General features: G+C 40.4%; 1 protein-coding gene across 1 annotated transcript in view; it reads left to right on the forward strand.

Moving 5' to 3' along the window:
- The first annotated feature begins 791 nt into the window (after positions 1-791).
- Positions 792-24,721, forward strand: part of GRAMD1C (GRAM domain containing 1C) — a 42,843-nt gene continuing 18,913 nt past the window's right edge. The window contains exons 1-5 of the mRNA XM_089508183.1: positions 792-1,013; positions 1,420-1,515; positions 3,850-3,930; positions 17,583-17,701; positions 23,040-23,163. Coding sequence (XP_089364309.1) covers positions 1,002-1,013; positions 1,420-1,515; positions 3,850-3,930; positions 17,583-17,701; positions 23,040-23,163 — 432 coding nt within the window. The 5' untranslated portion in view covers positions 792-1,001. The remainder of the gene's footprint in view (positions 1,014-1,419; positions 1,516-3,849; positions 3,931-17,582; positions 17,702-23,039; positions 23,164-24,721) is intronic.

Consider the following 24,721-nt stretch of genomic DNA (forward strand, 5'->3'; position numbering starts at 1 on the left):
TGTTGACAACTGCAGTTTCTTGGGAAGATCTCTTTGGAGCCACATTCCAAGGATGGGCAGGGCTAGAATTGGTGGCATTTAGATTGGCCTGAAGCCAAAAGTGTATAGGGACTCGTTGTTGTTGTTGCTGCCTACCTTCAAGTCATTAACTTAAGTTCTCATGGGCTTTTCTGTGACTGAGAAAGTGTGACTCACACAAGCTCACCCAGCAGGGAATCAAATCCTGATCTCCAGAGTCCCAAGACCTATACTCAAACCGCTGCACCATGCTGGCTCTTGGGATGAAGGCTACAGTTGTTGTTTTCCTCCACAACCCTTCCCTTTTCATGTGCTAAAAATCCAGAGTTTGGAAATATTCCCTGTACTATATATTGCAACTCTCAGAATTCCCTGGCCTGCTTGGCTACTACATGGAAAAAAATAACTCTTCCAAGCTCTTCAGAAATTCCCCCATGTAACATGGGAGCTTTGGGGAAAGAAGCTCCCAATTACATGCTGCAACACATGTGGCCAAGCAACACCAGAGAGTTGGCATATTGTAGGACCTGTGCTGTTGGCAACTTATTTATTTATTTATACCTTGTCCCCCCCCCCCCCCCATGGAACCCAAAGTGTCTTACACATTAAAACACTCTTTGATATAATTTTTAAAAAAGCATTAAATAACATTCTACTTAGAAATATTCATTTAGAACCATTAAAAACACACCTCTCACAACATTAAGAACAAGCACGCCCATTGTGCTACCCCAACCAGTTATAAAAGGTGAAGGCCTGTTTAAATAAGAAAGTCTTTGCCTGCTGGCAAAATGAAAGTGAGCGGACATTTTGGAACAGAATTCCATAGCTTCATATGCAGTTTTAATGAAGAACACAGAAGCTAGAAAATGCTGCTGTTTTTTGTTTTTGTTTGTTTGAGTCTGTCACAAAGGACAAGATTCCAGATTGCACTTATCCAGCCCACTGAATGGGGGCTGTAGGGCAAAAAGATCCATCTCCCTATGCAAGCCTTTGTGAGTTTTAAGATCTTCAGGGGAGGGCTTTCTCTTTGTCTCACCACCATCACTAGGTTGTCCGGTGAGGACTCAGGAGAGAACCTTCTCAATGGCTGTACCCAGATTATGTAATTCTCTTCCAAAGTGTCCCCTTGCTTTAGGGGTTCTATATGGGGGGGGGGGGGGGGAACAGAGTATAAATTATAAATAAATAAGTTGCCAAATCTTCTAGGTCCTTGAACAAGCCCTCAGAAGACTTTACAACACCAGTGTGTGTGCTGCAGACGTTGATATGGGAAGGTTTCCTTGAGAATGGCAAATCTGAAAGCTATTGTTTTGTATAAAGGACATTCACTTTTGCGTATTTCTGCATCTTCAGTCCGAATTTTTATATTGTTTCCTTCTTTCTGTGTTTGAACTTCAGATTTCTATTGCCTTGAAGGATATAACATTCATGACCAAAGAGAAGACTGCTCGGCTCATCCCAAATGCCATCCAAATTGCTACTGAAGGAGAGAAGGTTAAAATACTTTTTAGTTTATTGTTTGCTCTTTCTCATAAATGTAATTAACTGTGTCAGGCAGTTTTCTAATTTGAGAAGTAGAGCTTGAAAACTTAATTTTTAGCACCACTACACTGACTGTATTGGCTGGAGGATGCTAAGAAATGTTGCTCAAAAAATGTTGTTCAAAAAATTTAACTTTTTTCAGTTCTGTTCATAAATAATCTGATTTCACTAATCTTGTGCCGTTCATAACGGTTCATAACTAATCTCAGGCAGACACAGAACTAAATCTCTCTTAGAAGTATGTGGGTTAGATTTTAGATAAAGGAACCACTTTCACTTTAATAGAAATAGGCTACATTATTTAGAGTAAGTTCCTAGAGGGCACTTTTGGGACCTGCCTGCTGTCCTTTCTTGCCTTATTCACACACAGATTCCTCCTCCTTCCACCTATTTCTGAGGCCTATACATATTGTTTAAATTCTAAAGTCTGCTAACATTTAGAAAAGGGAACATATCCCAGCCCTAAAACTGTGCTGCATACATTACAAATATGAAGAAACATGTTTTAGTTAATGAGGGAAATGTGTCCATTTGAAACACAAAAAACATATACAGATTCCCCCCACCACCACTGAAAATGAAGGCTGACAATGAGATGGAGCAAACGTGGATGTCATCAGGCCAGGATTATTGCAGGACCTGAGATTTCAAGTCAAAAGTATCAAAACTAGGGATGACTATTTGTGGTGTCACAGGAGGCACTCCCTGGTGATGTCGCTATGCATTATACATGCATCAATCTGTGCATGATGTAGTGCTATGCATAAATCACAGATGCACTGAGTGTGCCATTCAGATTAAAGAAGGTGTAATGCTCTCACTCTGAGATTCTTCCTATTTGCCCTGGGGACCAGAAAAGAGGAACCAGCTGCTGATATCTGGGAAGCCTACTTGGACATGGGGAAAAGTCTACATGTCTGTCCCTACTTGGGCCCTCATGCAAGTTCCTTCTGCTGCTAAGTTACAGATGCTTCTCCTTAAGACATAGTGGGCAGCTGTGGTCTCTAAGTTATTTTTGACCTGCAATCCTCATCAATCATAGCCATCTTACCCAATTGTAAAGGATTACGGGAACTGCCATTTCAAAACATCAGGGGAACAACAGTTTTTCACACCTGCTATAACCTGTCTAGGGAATGCCTATTCAAAGCCCAGGTGGGGATGCATGTTACAAAGATATAGGGTCCAGATGCTTAGTGCCAGACAGACATGCTTGTAAAAAGCATGTCCAGTGGAGGGAGGGTGACAGAGAATAAGTTCTCTTTGGTCCAGAACACACTGGAGAAATAATCCAGTTTGAGACTGCTTTAACTGCCCTGGCTCAGTGCTAGTGAATCCTTGGAACTGTAGTTTATTGTGGCACCAGAGCTCTCTGAAAGAGAAGGCTAAACGTCTCACAAAGCTACAGTTCCTATAATTCAGCCTTTCTCAAATAGTGGGGCGGGCCCCCCAGGGGGGGCGCGAGGCTCCATAAAGGGGGCGCGAGGCTCTGTTATGCAGAGGTGTACTTATAACAATTTTATAGACAAATGATACTATTTACAGTTGCGCGGGGGGCGCGAAATATTTTCTTCTTCCTAGGGGGGGCATGACAGAAAATAATTGAGAAGCACTGCTATAATTCCATACCATCAGCCAGGACAGTTAAACCAGTCTCAAACTGGATTATTTCTGCAGTATATTTTGGATCTTACTCACTCTTATTTCAGGGAGAGAAAAGTTTAGTATTTAAGCAAGATTCTCTGTATGCATTAACATTAGAGCCCTGGTGGCACAGTGGTTAAATGCCTGTACTGCAGCCATTCACTCAAAACCACAAGGTTGTGAGTTCAAGACCAGCAAAAAGGCCCAAGCTCGACTCAGGCTTGCATCCTTCCGAGGTTGCTAAAATGAGTACCCAGACTGTTGGGGGCAAATTAGCTTACTTGCTAATTAGCTTACTTGCTGTTCACCGCTATGATCTTTGGAATAGTGGTATATAAATAAAACAATAATTATTATTAATTATTATTATTATTAGCCCATTTGCAGAGCAGCCATGTACTCTATTGAGAAGTCCAACTGAATTCACTGGGGTTTACTGTCAGGTAGGTAGTTACAGGATACAGCCTAAGATATGTATGGGGTTATAGTAGAAATAATTGATCATGTAACATGCTCTCCCTCACTTTTAAACTTCTCTTAAAAATCAGAGGAAATAAGTGAAATCAATGGACTTTAGTTTCATCTACTGTTTGTGAAATAAATGTGTGAACTATACAGATGGATTATCATTTTGCTCTGCAGTTTTTCTTCACTTCATTCAGTGCCAGAGACAGAAGCTACCTCCATATATTTCGACTATGGCAGAATGCACTGTTGGAAAAGGTATGGTTCTGTATAATTGGGTAATGTCTTCAGCCAATTTGTTTTAATGCTTTGTTCTAACTTTCACTGCTAGTAGTTTGCTGTGGCATTCTACTTCTGGATTTCAGAACTGTTGCCTTACCAATCCTAATATTATGTTCCGTATCCATAGGCATTTGAACAGATATTTCACAACTATTTCCACCTTATATAAATACATTGTAAGGATAAATCTTACTGAAAAATTGGCAGCAAATAAATGTGTTTGTGTGCAAATCTGATGTGGTTATCTGCATGACTTGTTTTTTTGAATAACTTCTGAAATTTTGCTAGCATTCATACACTGTATTGGGAATGATTTGATTTACCATGGGACTTTACAGATTATGTTAGTAGTTACAGTGGATCCTCGTTCTGGACCCCCCCGCGTATACCAAAATCCGCGTATGCTCAAAGCAGTATTCTGTCCAATGGCGGCGCGCGTGCACGTGCGCCGCCATTGGACAGAAAAGTCCCCTTCCTCTTTCCCCTCCTTCCTAACCTCCCTCCCTCCCACCCACCCACCTACCTACCTACCTAAAACTAACCTACCTTCCCTCCCTCCCTCCCTCCCTCCTTACCTGGGTCCCCACGCTGCTGCTGCTGCGTCCTCGCTGCTGCCGCCACCGCCGCTGTAAGTGGCCTGGATGCAGCCTGGAGGCCAAGGAGCCTACAAGCTGCAGCCGGCTCTTTAAGAGAGGTGGCGACCAGGGAGGAGGAGGCCAGGCCGCAGCCGGCTCTCCTTCGGCGGCGGCGACCAGGAGAAAGGGGCCTGGCCTTGTCCTCCTGGTCGCCACCGCTGAGGAAGAGCCGGCTGCAGCTTGGAGGACAAGGGCCCCTTGTCCTCCAGGCTGCAGCCAGCTCTTCCTCAGCGGCGGCGACCAGGGAGAACGGGGCCTGGCCTCCTCCTCCCTGGCCGCCGCCTCTCTTAAAGAGCCGGCTGCAGCCTGGAGGACAAGGGCCCCTTGTCCTCCAGGTTGCAGCCGGCTCTTCCTGAGCGGCGGCGACCAGGGAGAACGGGGCCTGGCCTCCTCCTCCCTGGTCGTCGTCGTCGGCAGCAGCGAGGACACGGTGGCGGCAGCGCGGCGACACAGGGAGGGAGGGAGGGAGGGAGGGAAGGTAGGTTAGTTTTAGGTAGGTAGGTAGGTGGGTGGGAGGGAGGGAGGGAGGGAGGTTAGGAAGGAGGGGAAAGAGGAGGGGAGGAGAGGGACGCGCGCCGCCATTAGGAACAACTTCCGGGTTTGCCATGCGCGTATGCTCAAATACGCATATGGCAAATCCGCGTATAGGGAGGATCCACTGTATCTGTGTTTCAACGGTTTATGAGTAGTTGTCAAACTAGGAGATAAGCTTTGTTGTTTTGTGCCTTCAAGATGCTTCCGAGTTACGATGAACCTAATGTAAAACCGTTGCAAGATTTTCTTGGCAAGATTAGTTTCAAGGAAGTTGGCCATTGTCAATCTGATGCTGAGAAAGTGTGACTTGTCTAAGGTCATCCAGTGGGTTTCTGTGTATGGAAACTCTGCTCTCTCAGAGTGCCTAAGGTGGTGGCGCTTAATCTGGACCACTCCCCCTTCCCAAAATCCTGGCTACTTCCCTGCTCCAGCTGTCTCCGGAGAGGCAGCTTGAGGCCGGGAAAGGTCTGGGGGGAGGAAGAAGAGGTGCATGCCTGTTCTTTCTCTTTCCCCCATGCCTTTCTCAGCCTCCAGCTGCCTCCGGAGAGACAGCTGGAGGCTGGGAAAGGTCTGGGGGGGAGGAGGAACAGGTGCACGTACCTGTTCCACCTTCTCTCTGCCAGGTGCCAGGCCAAATTGCATCACATGCCATAGGTTCGCCATCATGGGACTAGAACATGGAGCAATGGATTCAAAGGACAAGAAAAGAGATTCCACCCAAACCTTAGGGAGAACTCCCTGACAGTAAGAGCTGTTCAACAGTGGAATATGCGGTATGTGTTGGAGTCTCCTTCTCTGGAGGTTTTTAAACAGAGGCTGGATGGCCATCTCTCTGGGTTGCTTTGATTGTATATTCCTGCATGGCAGAGGGTTGGACTGGATGGCCCTTGAGGTGTCTTCCAATGCTTCAATTCTATGATTTCTATGACTTCAGTGTATGGTGTTTGTAAAAATGTTCCTCCTTAGAAGCTAGCATGAAAATTAATTTTAAATGTAAATATTCCATCATATTTTAAATGTTTTAACTCAGAAAATTCTGTTCCTTAAGAGCTTTTCATCTTCCTAACTCAGCAAAATTAATAGTAATGACCCTTATGGTCTCTTTCAACTCTATGATTTTATGACTGTTATGAAAGTTTAAGAAATAAAACACCTTCATATTATAAGTGGTCTTTGGAAGGGAAGGAAAACCACAAGCAAAGCATTTTGGTGAGTGCATCATGTGCCTTGAAAGTAGAGTTGCCAGATCTTGGGCATGGGCTGAAGTTTTATGAAATTGCTGTGTTCCTTCTGATTCTCTGGTTGGAGACAAATATCAGAGACAAGCACTGGCAGTACAGGTTCTGGGAGAAACTCTCAGCCCCAAGGACTCCCCCCAGTAAGACTTCTACAAGTTCCACCAGCAGCCTAGGGCCTGGGAGAACTACCTGTATGCTGCAGGTAAGACAGTGTGGTATGCAAGCCCTAGGAGACTATCATGCAGGGAAAATCAGAGGATTAAAAAGGCATTTTCCTGGGAAAGTCACGTGATTGTGGCGAAGATTTTCAGATGACATTGCGATCTAAGAGGACTTATCCCAGGAAGAACCAGGAATGCTTCAGCAACAAACCATTGACAGGATTTCCTCATGAATGGTTTGTTGCTGGAGCATTCTTGTTCTTCCTGGGATAAGTCCCCTCAGATTGCGATGTGTGTGAAAATCTTCACTGTGATCGCACAACTTTCCTAGGAAAATGCCCTTTTAATTTCCTGATTTTCCCGTGTGATAGTCTCCCTAGATAGAATAGTAGCAATTTAGCTGCCTGTCTGGTCACTACAACATGCTTTGTTCCCCCTCTCTCTAACCCTGGGTTGCCATACAACAGATTGCCTCTGGAGCCCTGGTGGGGTGAGGGGTGATAAACAAATAATAAAGCAAGCAAACAAAATGCTATCTGGTTAGCTGGGTTTTATCCAAATTTTGGGCCAGATTGTCTGCATACCCATTTCCACAGTCAGTAGATCCAGAAGTAGTTCTGACATTCCTCCCAATCTTTGTCTGCACCACCTGTGACATCTCAAGGTTGTTGTTTACTTGGCAACCCTATTTGGAAGTAATGTGATGGGGATATGTGGCTTGCCCTTCAGCGAGTTTTAAAAATTGCAGAAGTGCCAGTGTATTGAGTATGATGTCTTTCTCAGGCCCCATACAGACAGGCCAAAATAAAGCTGCTTCGAGTCACTTTGGAGGTATGCTATTTAAATGATGCATGCATCCTAAGAGTCTGGAAGCCGCACCAAAACCACGATCCAGTGCTAAGAACTGGAGCACAGCTTTGGCACAGCTTCCTTGCTCTTAGGACACATGCATCATTGAAACAGCATACCTCCAAAGTGACCTGAAGCAGCTTTATTTTGGCCTGTCTGTATGGGGCCTCAGTTTCCTCTCTGAAACTGCAACTTAGCATTGGTCTACAGTGGCTCTAGTCCTGTTAAGAGGAGTGAACTTGTAGGGTGGTGCTGGGGAGTTCCTATTCAATATCCTGGCTATTGACTTGTGATGAACCACAGGGCTAAGTTTTTTTCTCATTTGTTTTGGAATTAAACCAGTGTCTGTTGCCAATACTGGACTGGATGATGGTGAATAAATTGAGGTTTAATAAAGACAATACAGAAGTGTTCCTGGACAGTTGAAAGAGAGACCAGAGAGTAAGGATTCAGACTGTGCTGGATCAGGCTATGATTCCCCTGAAATGTCAGGTTTGCAGCTTGGGCATGTTCTCGATTCATTCTTGAGCTGGATGACCAGGATTCAATGGTTGAATGCATTTGCACTGTTAAAACAAGTGGACCTGTTTCCCCCTTTCTTGGAGAAACTTCAGTGGATCCCAAATGGTATATTGTGTTTGCGGCTGGTTACAAAGAATTCAGAATTCCTGTGTTGCAAAAGCTTAGCAGTTACCAGTTCATTTTTGTTTAGAATTCAGATTGCTGATTTATGTAGGGCATGACCTATAAAATGCTATACAGCTTGGTCTAGACTAGTATCTCATAGAATCACGGAATCCTAGAGTTGGAAGAGACCAGAAGGGCCATCCAGCCCAACTCCCTGCCATAATAATAATAATAATAATAATAATAATAATAATAATAATAGTTTATTTATTTATATTCTGCCTTTTCCCGAAGAAATCAAGGTGGATTACAAAACAAGAATAACAATAAAATACAGGAATAAAAATACAAAGTACAAACAATAATGCATTATGCTATCCACTTACACCCCCCTCACCATTACATAATAGTAAAATACAATAACAGTTAAGGTAGTTACACAAAAAGTTAAAAATACATAGCATAGCAAATAATCAAAGCATAACATAGCATAATAATTGATAAGACAATCCCCAACTCTCCCCCGACAGCAAAGGAACAATCAATACAATTACATATTTAAAATAGTTGTACTAGTTACAAAACAACAACAAGAAAAACAACAGCAAAAATTAGGCAATGGAGTAGGACCATTAGGGGAAGACGGGGCTAGGTTTTCAAAGCAGAGCAGAAGGGTTGTGGGTGCTGGTCTATGGGAGTCTTCAGGCCTCAGCTTCTCTTGCCGTGCAGGAACTCTCAATCAAAGCATACTTGACAGATGGCCATCCAGCCTCTGTTTAAGGACTTCCAAAGAAGGAGACTCCACCACTCTCTGAGGGAGTTTGTTCCACTGTTGAACAGCCCTTACTGTCAGGAAGTTCCTCCTAATGTTGAGGTGGAATCTCTTTTCCTGTAGCTTGCATCCATTGTTCCCGGTCCTGTTCTCTGGAGCAGCAGAAAATAAGCTTGCTCCCTCCTCAATATGACATCCATTCAAATGACTGTATCTCTCTATACAAGTCTAGTTGACTTTCAACATGCTAAGGAAGGGATGGCTTTTAGTCTTACTACTATCACGGGCATATTTGATGAGAATATATGAAAAGGCCTTCTTGGTAGCCTCTCCTAGGCTGTGGAATGAATATCCTTGGATTCCATCATGGAAGAAATAATATTGGAGGGTGAAGACCTTTTAAATTCCCTAGCCATTTTGAAAAATGATTTTGTTTTTCCTCCTTGGAGAGGAGAGAGTTTAAATTAGATTATTTTTGGCTACATAATCTTACTGTTTAGCTTTTCCAGATAATTTTTCTGCACAGGTTTGTATCCGTTTTGTTATTTTCTGTCACATTTGCTTTTAATGTAGCTGGTGGTTGAATATCTTTCCCTTCCTTGGTTACTGGACAGATTTTAGCATTCTGACAAGAGAAATTGAAGTGAGCTGGTACAACTGGATTGAACGACATTCCTTTGACTACCAGTTGTGGATGAACAATGGCAGGAGTAGGCTGTTGCCCTCATCTCCTTGTTGATTCCATTGGCTAGTGAGGGGAAAAGACAAGATGAGCTTATGTTTTAATCCAGCATAGCTCTTCTCCTATTTATTTACATCCTGCCTTTCTCCCAATATGGGACTCAGAACAGCTGACATTTGTTGTAGTGTGCCTTCAAGTCATTTCCAAAGGGGACTCTTATCATACTTCTCTGTGATATTTTTGTTGTGTGCTTTTAAGTCATTTCCAACTTAAGGTGACCCTATCATGGGGTTTTCTTGGCAAGATTTGTTCAGAGGGGGCTTGCCTCTCCCTCCCTATGAGGCTGAGAGTGTGTGACTTGCTCAAGGGCATTCAGTGGCTTTCTATGGTTGAGTTCATACCACTGTCCCATGCTGGTTTTACCACAACATACAGCTAGGAAAAGATAAAGCTTACCAAAGAACTATTCAGTTGCAATGTGTATACAATTGTATAATTACTTTAAATAGTCAATCATCATTTTTGCAGGTGTCTAAAGCCATAAGGGGTTGCATTTTGCAAAAATGATGCAATAAATTGTGAAGAAGGGTGAAAGGTGAGAGACAGATATGAGAAAAGGTGCATTGTGAGTGCTGACAATGGTCATGTATTGAAAATTTACATGGTTTTTGCATTTGCTTTTCCAGATGTTCTTTCCCCTCTCTTATAGCATGCAGTAGCGAGGTATGTGTGTTCATATCAGTGAGAGGGTTGAAGGGAAATCTAATGCGGAAGCTCTGCCCTGGAATGCAGTTCTGGCTCTTCCATTGCAAAAGCTGTGGTTTGACCGGCTTTGAGTGCAACCAATGGCTTAAGCAGATTTGAAATCACTCCCCTGAAACAGCATGGGACACATTAGGCATTCTGAAATGAATCGTGTGTAAAGAGCAGAAGAGAAATTTCTCACAAAAAGCAGTTCAAGCACTTCTGCTTACCTGTGTGGCTCAGGTGTTCTGTGTGGTGGGGGTTGTGTATGGTGATAGATTCGAAAGGAACCTGAGGTTTGGTGTCTCCACAAACTGTACGTACCTGTTTCCTCATTGGGAGGGGCCCAGAAACTGAGCAGGAGCAAAGCACAATTTCTCGTTGTGAAAAAAAGACCTGCCTACTTGTCAACATTGTGCAAAGTTCCTTTACTAGGAAGTTACATAAGTGTAGCTCCTTCTCTCTCTCAAGACTGAAGCTGTTCACTTTAAATATTTTTCCCCCAAATGGTATCTTGGATGTTCCACAATCAGATTTTCTAGCAAAAAAAAATATTTCTATACGTAGAGTGATTTTTATTAGATTCCACTTGGAAACTGCTTTGAAGGCATGTGAGCTTGAGAAAAAGAGCCTATTGGCACTTCAGGAAGTTCTGAATACTATCAAATGTTTAAAAGGAGGACAGGCTGCTTTAGCCCTGAAGTAAACTCTGCCGACTTTGACCTGATGAGGTGTCCTGTTTCCAGACTGGCAATATGAAGTTGCTTACCTTTTCCTACTGCAAATGTACCTTTTTGCTCCCTTCTCATGCAGAGCATGGCAGGTAAATAGTACCGTGTGAGAGACGAGGTTAAAAATTTTGGGTGTGAGATGTCTGTTAGCTTAACATCTTGCAACTAGATTTTCTTTGTAATGTGCATTTGTTTGTTATTTGTATTTATAAGACATCTATAAAAAGCTTCTCTAAGCACTGCACAGTAGATTAATCTATTCATTCTAGTTTTCAGTCAACCAAAAATGTCTTTGTCTCTCCATTTCTCTATATCATCTCATCTTTGTGTGTAAAGTTGCATAATTCCTATAGAATTTTTCACATGGCAGGAGAAGACAGTAGGGAGATTTTTCTGCAGTCCCCCCTCCCCCTTTATTCAAATTCTCTACCCAAATTCTCATCCTTTGTGATGTGTAAGTCAATAGTATGTGCCTTCAGGATGCCTGTTGACATATATTGATCCCATCAATTTCATAGTGTTGACAAGGAATACTCAGTGGTTTTGCCAGCTGCTTCCTCGGAAATATAGCTTACAGCACCTGGTATTTGCTGGTGGTCTCTTATCCAACTACTAACTAGGGATGTCCATGCTTAGCTTCTAAGATCAGATAGGATTTGGTGCCTTTAAAGTATTTAGGACCCTCCATGGGGTTTTCCCATGGTGTTACAAAAAGGAGTTTTAATTGTAGTTTTGTTTGTTCAGCTGTCTGTAATTACCGGATGACTTTGGGCAAACCACATTCTCTCAGCCTCAGAGGAATGCAGTGACAAACCTCCTCTGAACAAATTTTGCTAAGAAACCCCCTTAGGGTTCAATTTAGGGTTGCCATAAGTTGGAAACAAGGCACACAACAGCAACAACAATTACTGTGAATGAATATTATTATAATCTGGTGAGAGTCAGGGTTAAGGATTTGACAAAATAACGTTGTTGTTGTGTACCTTTAAGTCATTTCTGTCTAATGATGACACAGGCCTTGGGATTTTCTTGGCAAGATTTTTTTTTTTGGGGGGGGGGTGCCTATTCCTCTCTCTGAGGCTGAGAGTGTGCAACTTGCCTAAGGTCAGCCAGTAGGTTTCCATGGCCAAGCAAGGATTAAAATCCTGATCTCCAGAGTCTTAGTTGATCATTCAAACCACTATACCATGCTGGCTCTTTAATATTCCTTTAATATTCCTTTAATGACTGTAAATATTTTCCCAGTGGTTGATGACCTACTGGGGTGAGATTCAGGACCAGTGCACTGCAGAAAGTGTGTGGGGTCTGTGTAATGGAGAAAATGGTTAGTTTAGACATATGGGTAGAGAGAAAAGTGAGAGTTTATAGATGCGGGTAGCTGAGGGAGATGTACAAGTTGTTCTCCAGGTATCTACTGCTTGCTGAAGAAATATTAGGTTCCCATGTTTGAAGCTTGTATATTTTCATGTGTTTTCTTTTATTCAGTAATGTAATATTAAGATCTATAAGTGAAGATTGATCTACTGAGTAGGGCTTTCCAACAATTCCCCACTAGTAAACCCCTCTACAGGATATATCTATAGAGGGTTATAAATTCATGGGTTTAAATGCCATTCCTGGCAAAGGTAGTGGGAGATTATGTGGTGGTTTAGGGGTGCTGATATCTTTGGCACTTAAGGTTCAAATAACTAAGGTTTCTGTACTGGAGCAGTATGCTCTAGCTGTTCTTTTGAAGTTTAAAAACAACTTACTATATTTGATTAATATCTATATTCCCCCACTACAAGGCCGTGCTAAGATAGAAAGTGTATGGAACAAGCTTAATTCTTTTGTTAAAGATTTGATGTTTGAAGCTCCAACAGCTAACCTCATTGTTGCAGGGGATTTCAATGCTAGAATTGGTGCTGATGATGTGTCTCTGTACACAAAATACAATTGCCAACCACCTTCCCCTACAGTTATTCCCCCGACAATGTGTCGTAAATCTAAAGATATGTTTTGTGATTTCAAGGGTCTTTGTTTAGCTCGCACCTTCAATGAACTAAATCTGATTATCATGAATGGTAGTTTTAAGGATGACCACCCAGCCGAATTTACCCATTGGGTCGGTGCCAGACCATCGGTTCTTGATTATGTAGGGGTCTCTCTAAATTTAATATCCCACATTTCTAAGTTTTCTATTGTTAGCAGACCTGACAGCGACCATTTTCCAGCCCTCCTGTGCTTAAAATTCTATGACAATATTACCCTGCCTCTTGATAAGATCTCAATTTTCACTAACGATATCAGTTTAACCCGAGTTAAATGGTCCCCTCAACTGTCTGATACCTTCACTAAGTTTCTTTCTAGTGAATCAATCAAGCGGCTTTCTTTCACAATAGCAGATGCTAACTTGGACTCTGAAATACTGTCTAATTATAATACTTTAATTAGTTCTCTTCAACCACTATTAACAGTTACCAAAAGTAATTCTGCTAGAAATAAACCAATACGCCATCAGAATTGGTTTGACTTAGAATGCAAAGAATTATGGGCATACCTTAAATATCTTTTCAAACAACATAAATTAAATCCAACACAATTTTCTGTATCTGAACTTTTGGAACAGAAGAAAAGATACAAGCTTTTAGTCAGAGAAAAGAAAAAGGGTGCCATGATAGACTCTTGGAACAAACTAATTATGTCAGCTAGTGCAAATAACCCCACCTTATTTTGGAAAGAGGTTGCTCCTTCATTTAATAAGAACTCACACAATTATACAGCCCAGATCCCAGCCCACATATGGGAAAGTCACTTTCTCAGTCTTTATGATTCTGTTGAAAATACTCCAAACTCATTAGCAGCTGATCTTATGATAGAAGTTTCTTCTCTTCCCCTTTGGCCTCCAGTTTCGCACTCAGAGATAAAGAGTCTTATCACTCAACTCAAACCAGCTCGCGCCCCAGGTGCAGACCTTATAACTGGTGAAGTACTTAAAAATAATCTTGATTGGTGGGTTCCGGTCCTCTCTAAATTATTTACAGCCATTGATAGATCTGCTTCCATTCCAAAAGACTGGGGCTTGGCCATCATAATCCCGATATATAAAAAAGGCAATAGATCCGATCCCTCTAATTTTCGACCGATTAGTCTCTTGAGTTTGGTGAGTAAATTGTACACAAAACACCTTTTAAATAAGTGTATAGATTGGCTCGAGTCTGAAGATATTTTGTTGGCTTAACAGGCAGACTTTAGGCCTGGACGATCCACTATTGACCATGCAATGATATTGCAATATCTTGTTGAAAAATACCTCCATTATAGTCAACCATTATATGCGGCATTTATAGATTTTAAGTCCGCCTTTGATTCAGTTAATAGATCTAGATTGTGGGAGAAACTATTATGCACTAATATAGATAAACGACTCCTCTTGCTTCTTATTAAGATCCATGAGAATTCTAACATTAAGGTCAGATACAGTCTCCAAGGTCATGTTTCTAAGGCTATTCCTGTCAAGACGGGTGTAAGGCAAGGATGTGTCCTAGCCCCCACTATATTTAATTTTTATATTAATTCCCTTGTTTCTGCCTTGAACAATCTTTCTTTTCATCCTCCAAAGCTGGCTAATAAGCATATAAACTCATTGCTCTATGCGGATGATGTCGTTATCCTCTCATTATCTCCCATCGGACTTAAAAGAGCCCTAAATTCTCTTGCTTTGTTTTGTAAAGAGGAGAAATTAACAATTAACTCCTCCAAGACTAAGATTCTTACCTTTGCTTACCGCCCCAAATTGAGACAATGGAGACTTGATAGACAACATATAGAGCAGGTTAAGACTTTCAAATATCTTGGGATTGTATTTCATACCTCTGGTAGGAGAACAGCCCATTCAGAACTTGTCATTATTAATGCCCAAAGAACTATAACGGCTATTTTAAAAAAAAATTTCACTAAAGGTGCTCAGTTCATTCCAGCCGCAATTAAAGTGTTTAATGCCAAGGTTCGCCCTCAATTGCTATACGGAGCCCAATTGGGACCATATAGTAACATAAATGTAATTGAACGTGTGCAAACTAAGTTCCTTAGGAGAATCTTTCAGGTCGCCCATTGTGTTCCGAACGCTGTTCTCAGAAGGGAGGCTGGGACTATTAAAATAGAATCTAGTCTGTGGATTAGAATACTCACCTATTGGCAAAAATTGCATAAAACTTCTGGAGGTCTGACCAATTTAATTTTCCTGGATTCCTTTAAATCCTCTTGGGAAATTTCCCTCCTTAAGAAATTAAATGAGCTTGGTCTCAATAAAGATGAAATTTTAAAGCTTGACACTGATAGAGCCAAATCTACTATTTAAAAAAAAATCCTAGAGGCAGAAAGATATATGGACTCAACTTCCCTTTCAAAATACGTCATGTTCAGTGCTCAAGTTTTGGTCCCCTCCCCAGCTCCATATCTGTTCCATGTTACTCTCCCGAAGTTCAGAAGGGCTCTAACTCTGGCACGTTTCAATGTATTGCCCACAGCCATGTTGGAAGGTAGATTTTAAAAAACACCTTTTGAAATCCGTTTTTGCCCATGTGGCTCGGGCACCGTTGAAACCAATGAGCATGTTTTCCTTTATTGTCAATTCTATAGAGACATTCGTCATCAACTGATTAGCCCACTACTGTGTAAATTCCCAGGCAAACCTGACTCCTTTTATTTACGCCTCCTATTGGACAACAATGATCCTACAGTATCCCTTAAGGTGGCTAAATTCTGTTATATTGTTTGTAAACTGCGCCCTCAGCTGTCAAATGGCCATTTTATTACCGTATAGAAAGAACTGTTTGATACCGTACATGTACAGTCTACTATCAGTTTATATTTTAATTTGTTATTGTTATATTGATATGTTGCTTGTGTGATTTGTTTTTATACTGGTCAATGACCGAATAAATTTTATTACTACTATTACTATTACTAAACCCCTCACAAAATCAAGGGTCCTCCATATCAGAACACTATGATGTCAGCAACTGGGAAGATTCTGTGGAATCACTCTTTGGTATGAGGTCTGTAACTAGAATTATGAATTGGCAGAAATTAGGCGAAATTAGGCCTTTTTGAACATTGCACAAAATACACAGTAGCCATGATGTCTGAGGATGCTAGGAATTGTGGTCCTAGAATATACTTATTCTCAACCCTGAGATTAGAGGAAACTCCATCCTTCATGTGAACAAAAGTGCTTCCTTGCATTCTTGTCACGGTAAATGTTCAGTGCCCTTGTCTCTTGTCTAGAAGATGGGGTGCATCTGAACGGCATGCATGTCAGTTCTTTCTGGGGGGGGGGGGTGACTAAAAGTAGCACGGCAGCTTTCCAAACAGTGGAAGGAGGAAAAACCCTAATATTAACAATAGGGAGGATTGTCCAAAATATTTCTAGCCAATTTCCCATCTTGGTAATATATTTAGAGAACTGGCAATATTATATAAGATTACCTTCTGCAGTCTCTTCTGCCTAGCAGAACTTGATCACATAAGGCTTGAATAGTGGAATTAGGGTACGATAGTATTGTCTGTGGCGGCCACCTCACTATGCTGTCTGTGTCTAGTAGCTGGTCTATAGTCCATCCATTGCTGGGCAAAGCCTACCAGTGCCTCCAATTGTGCTGCTTTTCCATTGTTGATCCATGTGCAATAAATTCCTCCTGAGCAGGTAGTCATGTGATGTGAGCCAACATGTGATCTGGGATCTTTTTAACAGAGGTGCTATCAGCCTGGTGATCTGTACTAAGGTGGACAGAACATAGATCTAGATTAACTGGATGATTTACAGTGGCCTGTAACTGATTCCCAATTATTTAACAATTGCTATTTAACAGTAGCTGCTACAAAATGAATCCCCCTGATTATTTAACTGATGATGCTGTTAAAATGAAGAAGGCTCTGGATAACCAAAGCTAGCTTTTTGTATATAAAGATTGTGGACTCTCTTCATTTCTGGTAGTCAGAACAAATTCTTGCACTCAAGAGTTTTATAATTCATAATACATGCTTTTTGCATTAGGCTGTGGTTGGTGGATCTCAGGGTGCCATTTTTAAAAAAAGGAAATCCCCCACCCATATTGCATTCTTTCACATGCTATTTTGCTGTTATCCTTTGACTGGGGCCTCTTTCTCAACTAAGTGGAGAAGTTACTTGACCTGGAGACAGCTGGCTAAGAGGGAGTGTAGCACTGTTGAACAACTAATGTCAACTGAGAGGTCACAGCTGTTCACAGCAGTTAAAGTAGCTTGTTTTTTTTTTTAATTTCAAGAATGGATGGGGGGGGGGTAAAACTGTAGTGTTCTTGGATTCCAATAACTATATGGAGGAAATGTTGGCATAGTACAGCCTTACAGATAATGTAAATGATTTATCATCTATAACGATGGTTTAGCATTGGCTCATGCTTAGAACTTAAAGATTTGGGTTACAGTGAACTTCATGAGTCATTCTTTTACTTAGAAATGTCAGCAGAGCACTGTGAAACATAGACTTCTAGTACTAATGTGCAGTCAGGGACTCTTCAAAGTATTAAGAGGATTTGTTAGCTCCATTTAAACAGTGCCTGATTTTAAAAGATGAATACTCTGGTATGAATGCTAACCAAGTGTACCTAATTCTTTGCTTTCTGCTTTCCAGAGACTGACCAAGCAGGAATTTTGGCAGCTTGTGCAGCAGAGCTATGGCTCTGAGTTGGGCTTGAACACAGAAGAGATGGAAAACATTTGCTCATCATCTGAGGAAAATGGACAGTCAAGGTAGGACGTTACTGTAAATTATCACTGAAAAAGTACATTTTACCCATTTTACAAAATTATCTGAAAAGTTGGCTTTGGCTTTGGTTATGGTGGTTTGTGGATCTTCCTATTGAGATATAAAAAGAAATGTAACCCACCCACTCCAGACACTCTTATTTGTTCATTAGTTTATAGATTACCACCTTCTTATATAGAAAAATGTGTACTCAAATGGCATTGTGCCCATGGCAGCATTCCTTGCACAATCAGTAATGATCAAATGCTGCTTATTGTGTGCATTACCCAACACATCAAAAGGTCTGTATGCCACTTAAGAGCACTTACATTGTTTTCAAGATTGCTGCAGGTGAGGAAGCTTTTTGACAGCGTGGAATTAGGAAGCCTCATGCTAAATATACAATAGAAGATGTTTTCTCAGTCTAGAAATCCACTGTATTTTTAGGGATACTAAATGTCCTTTTTAAAGGCCATACCTTTTTTCTTTTTCTTTTTTTAGTTTTGGGACCATTTCATAATATCACACATTATGATTGTTGATCCTATGTATATTTTAATCATATTGTAGAATTTTTTTTTAACTTGTGTGGTCAGTTTCCATATGAAGGTCAGTGCCCCATGCCAGTGGAAGTGAATAATACTGCCAGAATTCATTGGGTAGTAAGAGATGTATTAGATTGTCATTATTTTAGTGGGAAAAGCTATGTTGAAGTGAGTTGGCATGGTTCCTTCAGCAACCAATCACACTGCCTTGTGTGGACATGCTACACATAGATGCAAAATTATTTCTTGCATAGCTAGTAGAAGAGTAGTGAGCTCCCATACTGTACAGCAGCATGAGCAAGCTTAAACGTTTATCCCATTTATTGGTGACTCTAAAATCTGTCTGTGTTACTAATAGCATCCTTTCCAATTTTTCAAAGAATTTATCCTTTACTCCCCCACTTGGCAATGCCAAGGAGCTTCCTCATTTATGGAAAATAATGGGTGACTGTTTATTCAAGATGACTGATATAACATTCATTTTTATTATACCTATAAAATATAAAATATAATACCTATAAAATATAACTGTTTCATAAAAAGCTCGTATTACTCTTCTAGAGGCAACTATGAGAAAGGATATAATAAAAATGCTATCTTTGTATCAACCCTGGGTATCCCAGTTGATGGTATCAGATTTGGGCAGTCCTGTTGTTTTTACTAATACCATAGACACCGGAAATTCCAATCTCTTGGAAACCATGCTACAGTTTTTGCGATCTGTTATATATTATAGTGGCTGTGCCACTGTAGAAATTATAGATATCCAGACTGTCTGAAGCATTATGATCCAGACTATCTGAAAGAGCATATTGGTCTATGCAAGCTAGTTTGAGTTTTAAGATCTACAGGGGATGGCTTTCCTTTGGTCCCACCACCTTCAGGAGAACATTTGGTGAGAGCATCAGAGAGAAGCTTCTCAATGGCTTTTCCCAGGCTGTAGAACTGCTTTCCATCAGAGGTCCACTTGACCCCCTTTCTGCTTTCTTTCTGTCAGCAGGTTAAGATCTTTTTATTCAGGCAGGACCTGGACTACATCTGCACTGCAGAATTAGTGCAGTTTTACACCGTTTTAACTGCCATGGGTCCATCCTATGGAATCCTGGGATTTATAGTTTTTGTAGCAGCAGAGATTGACAGGCTAAATATCTCACAAAACTTCAGTTCCCAGAATTCCATAGTACTGAGCCACGGCAGTTAAAGAAGTGTCCTGTGCAGCCTTGGAGATTATGTGGTCATAGTATGTGTGAAGTGATGTGCTGTGTTTTATCTTTTATTAGCAATTTATTAGCAATCATGTTTAAAATGTGTTTTAACTGTTTTTAACCTTGGGTTTTTAAAATAAATTATAATACTTTCATTTAATTTCTTTTAAAAAATTAAAATAATTATTTGTAAAATAATATTTTAAAGGAATCTTGTTTTAATTATTTTGAGCTGCTTTCAGTCCCATCCTGGGAAAAGGGGGGGGGGTATAAATTCATTTATTAATTCATTCAAAAAGTGTACATTGTGCTATTTTGGCCATATCAGTTTTGCTTTTTATAAGTGCTTCAGCTGTGAATGGAAGAGAGAGTCAGTGGTAAAGTCCTATATAATAATATCAATTATATCAAATATCAAAGAATATCAATTATATCAAAAATTATGAAATATCTCAGCCTCCTTCAGCTATTTTTTCTTCCATATGATTTCTTTAAAACTGCATGTATCAATACGCCAGACAGACTACAAATAGTATGACAGAAGGACTTTGCACTACTGCCTGTTGTCACTGTTTTCAAGAACCAGAGATTATTTTCCTCCTTGCAAGGTGTTCAATTTCATCTGAATGTGCAATAGGACTTTTTTGTTTGTTTGTTTCTTAATCACAGCCTTCAGTGATATTCAGATCTATTATTGGTACTGTGGTGATGATGAAGCCTTTCAAACCGATGATAAGCTGTGATTCTGAACTGATTTCTTTTGAGAAAACTCCTGATGAGCTTTCAGAAACCAATGAGGCTGGTGCCTGTATTTGACCTAAGATAAGCCTGGACACTATCTTTGATTTGATGAATATGAGGGAGAGGACACTCCTTGCTCTAATTTCTAGGGAACCTTAGTTCTTTATACTGTGATCATGCAGGAATGGTCAAGAATTTGATGAGGTATACCTTTGAAATGACACTTCCCAAGTCCCACCCTTAGGTGCTCTATTCAGAGATGCATGAACAAAGAAATAGAGATACTTTACTTGTGCTGCAAAAGCAAGATTTATTAGTCTATCGGCAGTGTAGGCCTAATTCGCTCGTGAGATCCAGCATTTACAGGAACCAGTGGCATTGGGGACGAGGGGTGACTATTTGGATTAGGAAGAGATGCTGCTCATGACCCTGTTCTGGGTATGACAGATGTTAGCTCATTTATCTGTGCTGTGATTACATCCAGACTAGACTACTATAATGCACTTTATGTGGGACTTCCGTTGAAGATGTTTCAGAAGGTTCTGTTCATTCACAATGCGATAGCTTTAAAGTTGTTAAATGGTTAAAAGTTTCAACCATATTTTTATGCCTATTCTTCATCAGCTGCACTGCCTGTCTATTCCCTTTTAGGCCCAATTTAATGTGTTGCCATTAACTTTTTAAATTAATAATAATTCTTTCATTTCAAGGATGCAATGATACTTATTTCAAGCACCTTGGGGCAAAAAACATTCTGTGCCCTTATGAACTTATCCAGATATTAAGACTGGTTACAGAAGTCTTGCTTGCACGCATCATCATTGAGTTGTTATCTCCATCTGTTTTTTTCTTCTATGTAGACTAAATATATATTTTAAAATTTCAGATTGTTTTAAATTAATAATGTTCTCTTAGGACAAATCTTATGATGGAATGCCTGGCTAAAATGATATAATTTTACTGCACGTTTTATTAATTATTTCTTTTATTTGAATGTTGATATACTTTATTTGTTACATGTTATATGCTTCATATGGTAGATGTTGTACTTTGTAAGGTGGGCTATAAATCACTTAAATAATTAAGATTAACATTATCTTGATAGTTATGGTGGAGGAACAAATATTTCTGAACTGTTTTTGCAAGGTAGGCATTTAAACTTAATCAAAAGGGTAAAGTGTGTTAAATATAATTTTGAACTCTGTTCTGATGAGAAGTCCTTTAAGCTTTGCCTCCAAAAGGAACATTATCATATCATCACCTGCCCAAATGGGGGACAGCACAGAGTTATGTAGGAGAAAGCAGATTTTCATCCCTGTAAACTAGGGGCGAGGAGCTCACTGGAGGACTTTGGGGAAGTCATACTCTCTCAGCCTCAGAGGAATGCAAAGGCAAACCTCCTCTGAACATATCTTGCCAAGAAGACCCCATAATAGGTTTGGCTTAGAGTTGCCATAAGTTGGAAAAGGCTTGAAGGTGTGTGTGTATGTGTTATGTGCCTTCAAATAAATCGTTTCTGACTTATGGAGACTGTAAGGGGTTTTCTTGGGGTTATTATGAGGTTTTCTTGGCAAGATTTCTTCAGGGAAGGTTTGTCATTGCCTTCCTCTAAGACAACAACAACTAGGGGTGAGGAACCCCAGGTCATAGCCAATTTCCTAAGGGGTTTATCACACTGGGGCTAATTTTGGCATTAAAGAGAGAGTAAAGTGCATTTAAAGCATCCTATAAATAAAGCAAAAATGGCAAGTAATTGCGAGAATGATTATTACACACAATTGCGCAAATAAAATGATATCAGAAATGCATTGTCCCTGAAATCCTGCAAGTAAAAAGATGTGCGTTAATGCTTCTTTGTGACCACTTTAATGGTGGGTTTTGTGCGACGTTGTGTGAAATTGTTTCACGTAATTACGCAATTTTTCTAGGATATTCACAGGATAAACTCCCGATCTCCTTCGTGTGATAAACTGTTCCTAAGACATCATTATCCCATTATCGGGTATTTTTCTAGCTTTTTATTCCCCCTTGTGAATGGTTGCAATGGCTCTCCCAACCCTTAAATACAGGCAGTAGAAGCCAAAATATGCTAATATTTTGGTTTCCACCCTCTTGCCACCACTGGAATGCAGTCTCTCCTCTCCTCAATTTCTGGAGTTGAATTCAGGCCTGAGGCAGAAATAGGTTTCCCAACCATTCCACTAATCTATTGTTGAAGTGTCTCTTAGGCAAATGATCCAGTCTCTTCCTGCCTTTTTACAAAGGGGCGGGGGGGGGGGGGGCTGAAGTATATACTAGCGATATCTTTCCAGCCTTCACAGTAGCCTGAACATGTGAGAATAAGAAGTGGGTGAGGGTACATTGACCCTTCACTCCATATCCTCCTCATTCCTTCACCCGCCTGCAATGGGTAGGGAGGTCTGAAGGGACAGTTCCTTGAGTAGTTTTTACTTGAGTAGAATGCTCCTTGCAGCTGAGGACTCTTATCTAGAAAAGAACTTCATTTGAGAAACATGTAAGAATAGGTAATGTTTAAGAGATATTCAGGCTTCTGGCTGCCTCCTAGACTCTACATTTTAGTATGGGAGAATGGGCAAATGATGGCTGGAAAAATTAGCCACAGTTAAAGCAATTCTGTTTTCTGCTTAACTGTTTTCTGTAACACTGCCTGGTTTTCTTTTTCTTTGACAAAGTCTGGAATGTTGGTCTTTTCTCAGAAATCCAGAAAGAGATGTGAAATCACTTGGTAGTAGGATGACCAGAAATTACAGCTTTGAAATTCCAAAAATGTCAATTATAATAGAGCGAGAAGGGTAAGCTAACTTCACTGCTGTTTTTCTTGTCTCTGACAGGTCTAGCCTTTGTGATGAATCTGGGGAGAAGGAGACACCTAAGGCAGATGGTGTAATTCAAGAACCCATTGCTCAGATACTTGAGATTGAAACGCAGTTACTTAAAGAAAACCCACTGAGAGAAGTAAGCTACTCAGTTTTCTTCCTGTTACAGTGGAACACATACTTGATGCTACATTCCTCATGGGCTTTATTGTTGAAATAAGAAGCCTCTTTTTACATATTTTTCAGTGTTCGTCCCTTTAATTCTTGAACTCATTGCTTCAAGTGTAGTTTAGTGCTGCCTTCTTATGTTTCAGCATTTTGCTGAAGGACTGTGAGCAAAGCTGGAGTTGTGGTGAGATGTGTGCATGGTGCACATATTACATACAGCCTTACCTGTCTGAGACATTTGGCTTTATTTTTGTAATCAACCTTGGATGTGTTTTTTAAAATAGTTATCTAAACATTGCAAATATGCACATTTGCATTCATAAGCTAATAAAACCTTTTGTCTACTGGCCCCTGGCCCTTGATGTTTCGTTAAATCAGAGGTTAAATTCCCAGGGATGGGGTCTCCATTGGAGCCACCCCAATCCACTGGAGATGTTGCTGAAATATGGTAGGGCTATGGCAAATTCCTCTGAAAACAAGGCATGTGGGGGCGGGAATATGTGCATTTATAGGAGACTGGAATGAATTATGTTGTAATTTACGTGATTTTTGAAAGATTTAGTTGTAGAACAGCTTTCCAGAAGTGTTACAATACTGGGAGGAGAAGGCATTCAGTGGAATCCTCAGTGTGTTTATTCAGAAACAAGTCTATCTGGTTCAAATGAAACTACAGTACTTCTGTAGTCAGTCTGATTTAGGTTTTCAGTTTCAGAGGTTTTGTATCTTTTACTGTTGTTAAGTTTCAGGGGCAAGTTATGGTGGCCAGCTATTTATGGACTGGAAGTGAAATTAATTCTATTCATCTACTTTCTATAGCATAACAAGTGTTGTAAGTGAATGCTTGATGATATAATTTGCAGAGATTTTTATTTCATAACTTACAAATTTATATTAAGATTGTAAAGCATAGAAGCGATAGAATTTCTTCATGACCTGGGGAAATTAGTTTTATGTTCTGATTATTGTGAACATATGTGCAATTTGAGCTGAGAGTTATGAAAGTAATTGGCATGAAAACATGATGATGATTCCTATATCATTAGCCCGGATTCCAGATTTCTGTTTAACAGATTCCAGGGTGCTGATTCTGTCAATGATATATAATATCCCTGTCTGCTTTCACTCCCACGGTAGTATGAAATGCCTTTCTCTTGGCATTTGATACTTTTGAAGTTTCAGTCACTACTGATCAGAAATATTGTCATTATCTTAAATATATATAGGGACATTCTGTTCAGCAATATTTTAATTTAGAATTCCTCAAGCCTCTAGTGCAGCATAAAATATGGCAACAATTTAACTTTATTTCAGCATCTCCTATAAGAAACAGAATTTTATGTAGCACCCCCCCCCCAAAACATGGACTCAAACGGTTTCACATGTGAGGTCTCAATAACTTTTATAATCTAATGTAGGCGAATAACATTATCTCTCCATACTGAGTTGAGCCTTTGCCACCTGGCAGATGGGATTTGAAGTCCTTGTTGGTATCATGGCCAAACATTAATAGCTATCCAGGGGCACAGTAA

The sequence above is a fragment of the Sceloporus occidentalis genome, unplaced genomic scaffold (genome assembly GCF_023333645.1).
Source record: "Sceloporus occidentalis isolate IW3139 unplaced genomic scaffold, rSceOcc1.0.p SCAF_2, whole genome shotgun sequence".
NCBI lineage: Eukaryota > Metazoa > Chordata > Lepidosauria > Squamata > Phrynosomatidae > Sceloporus > Sceloporus occidentalis.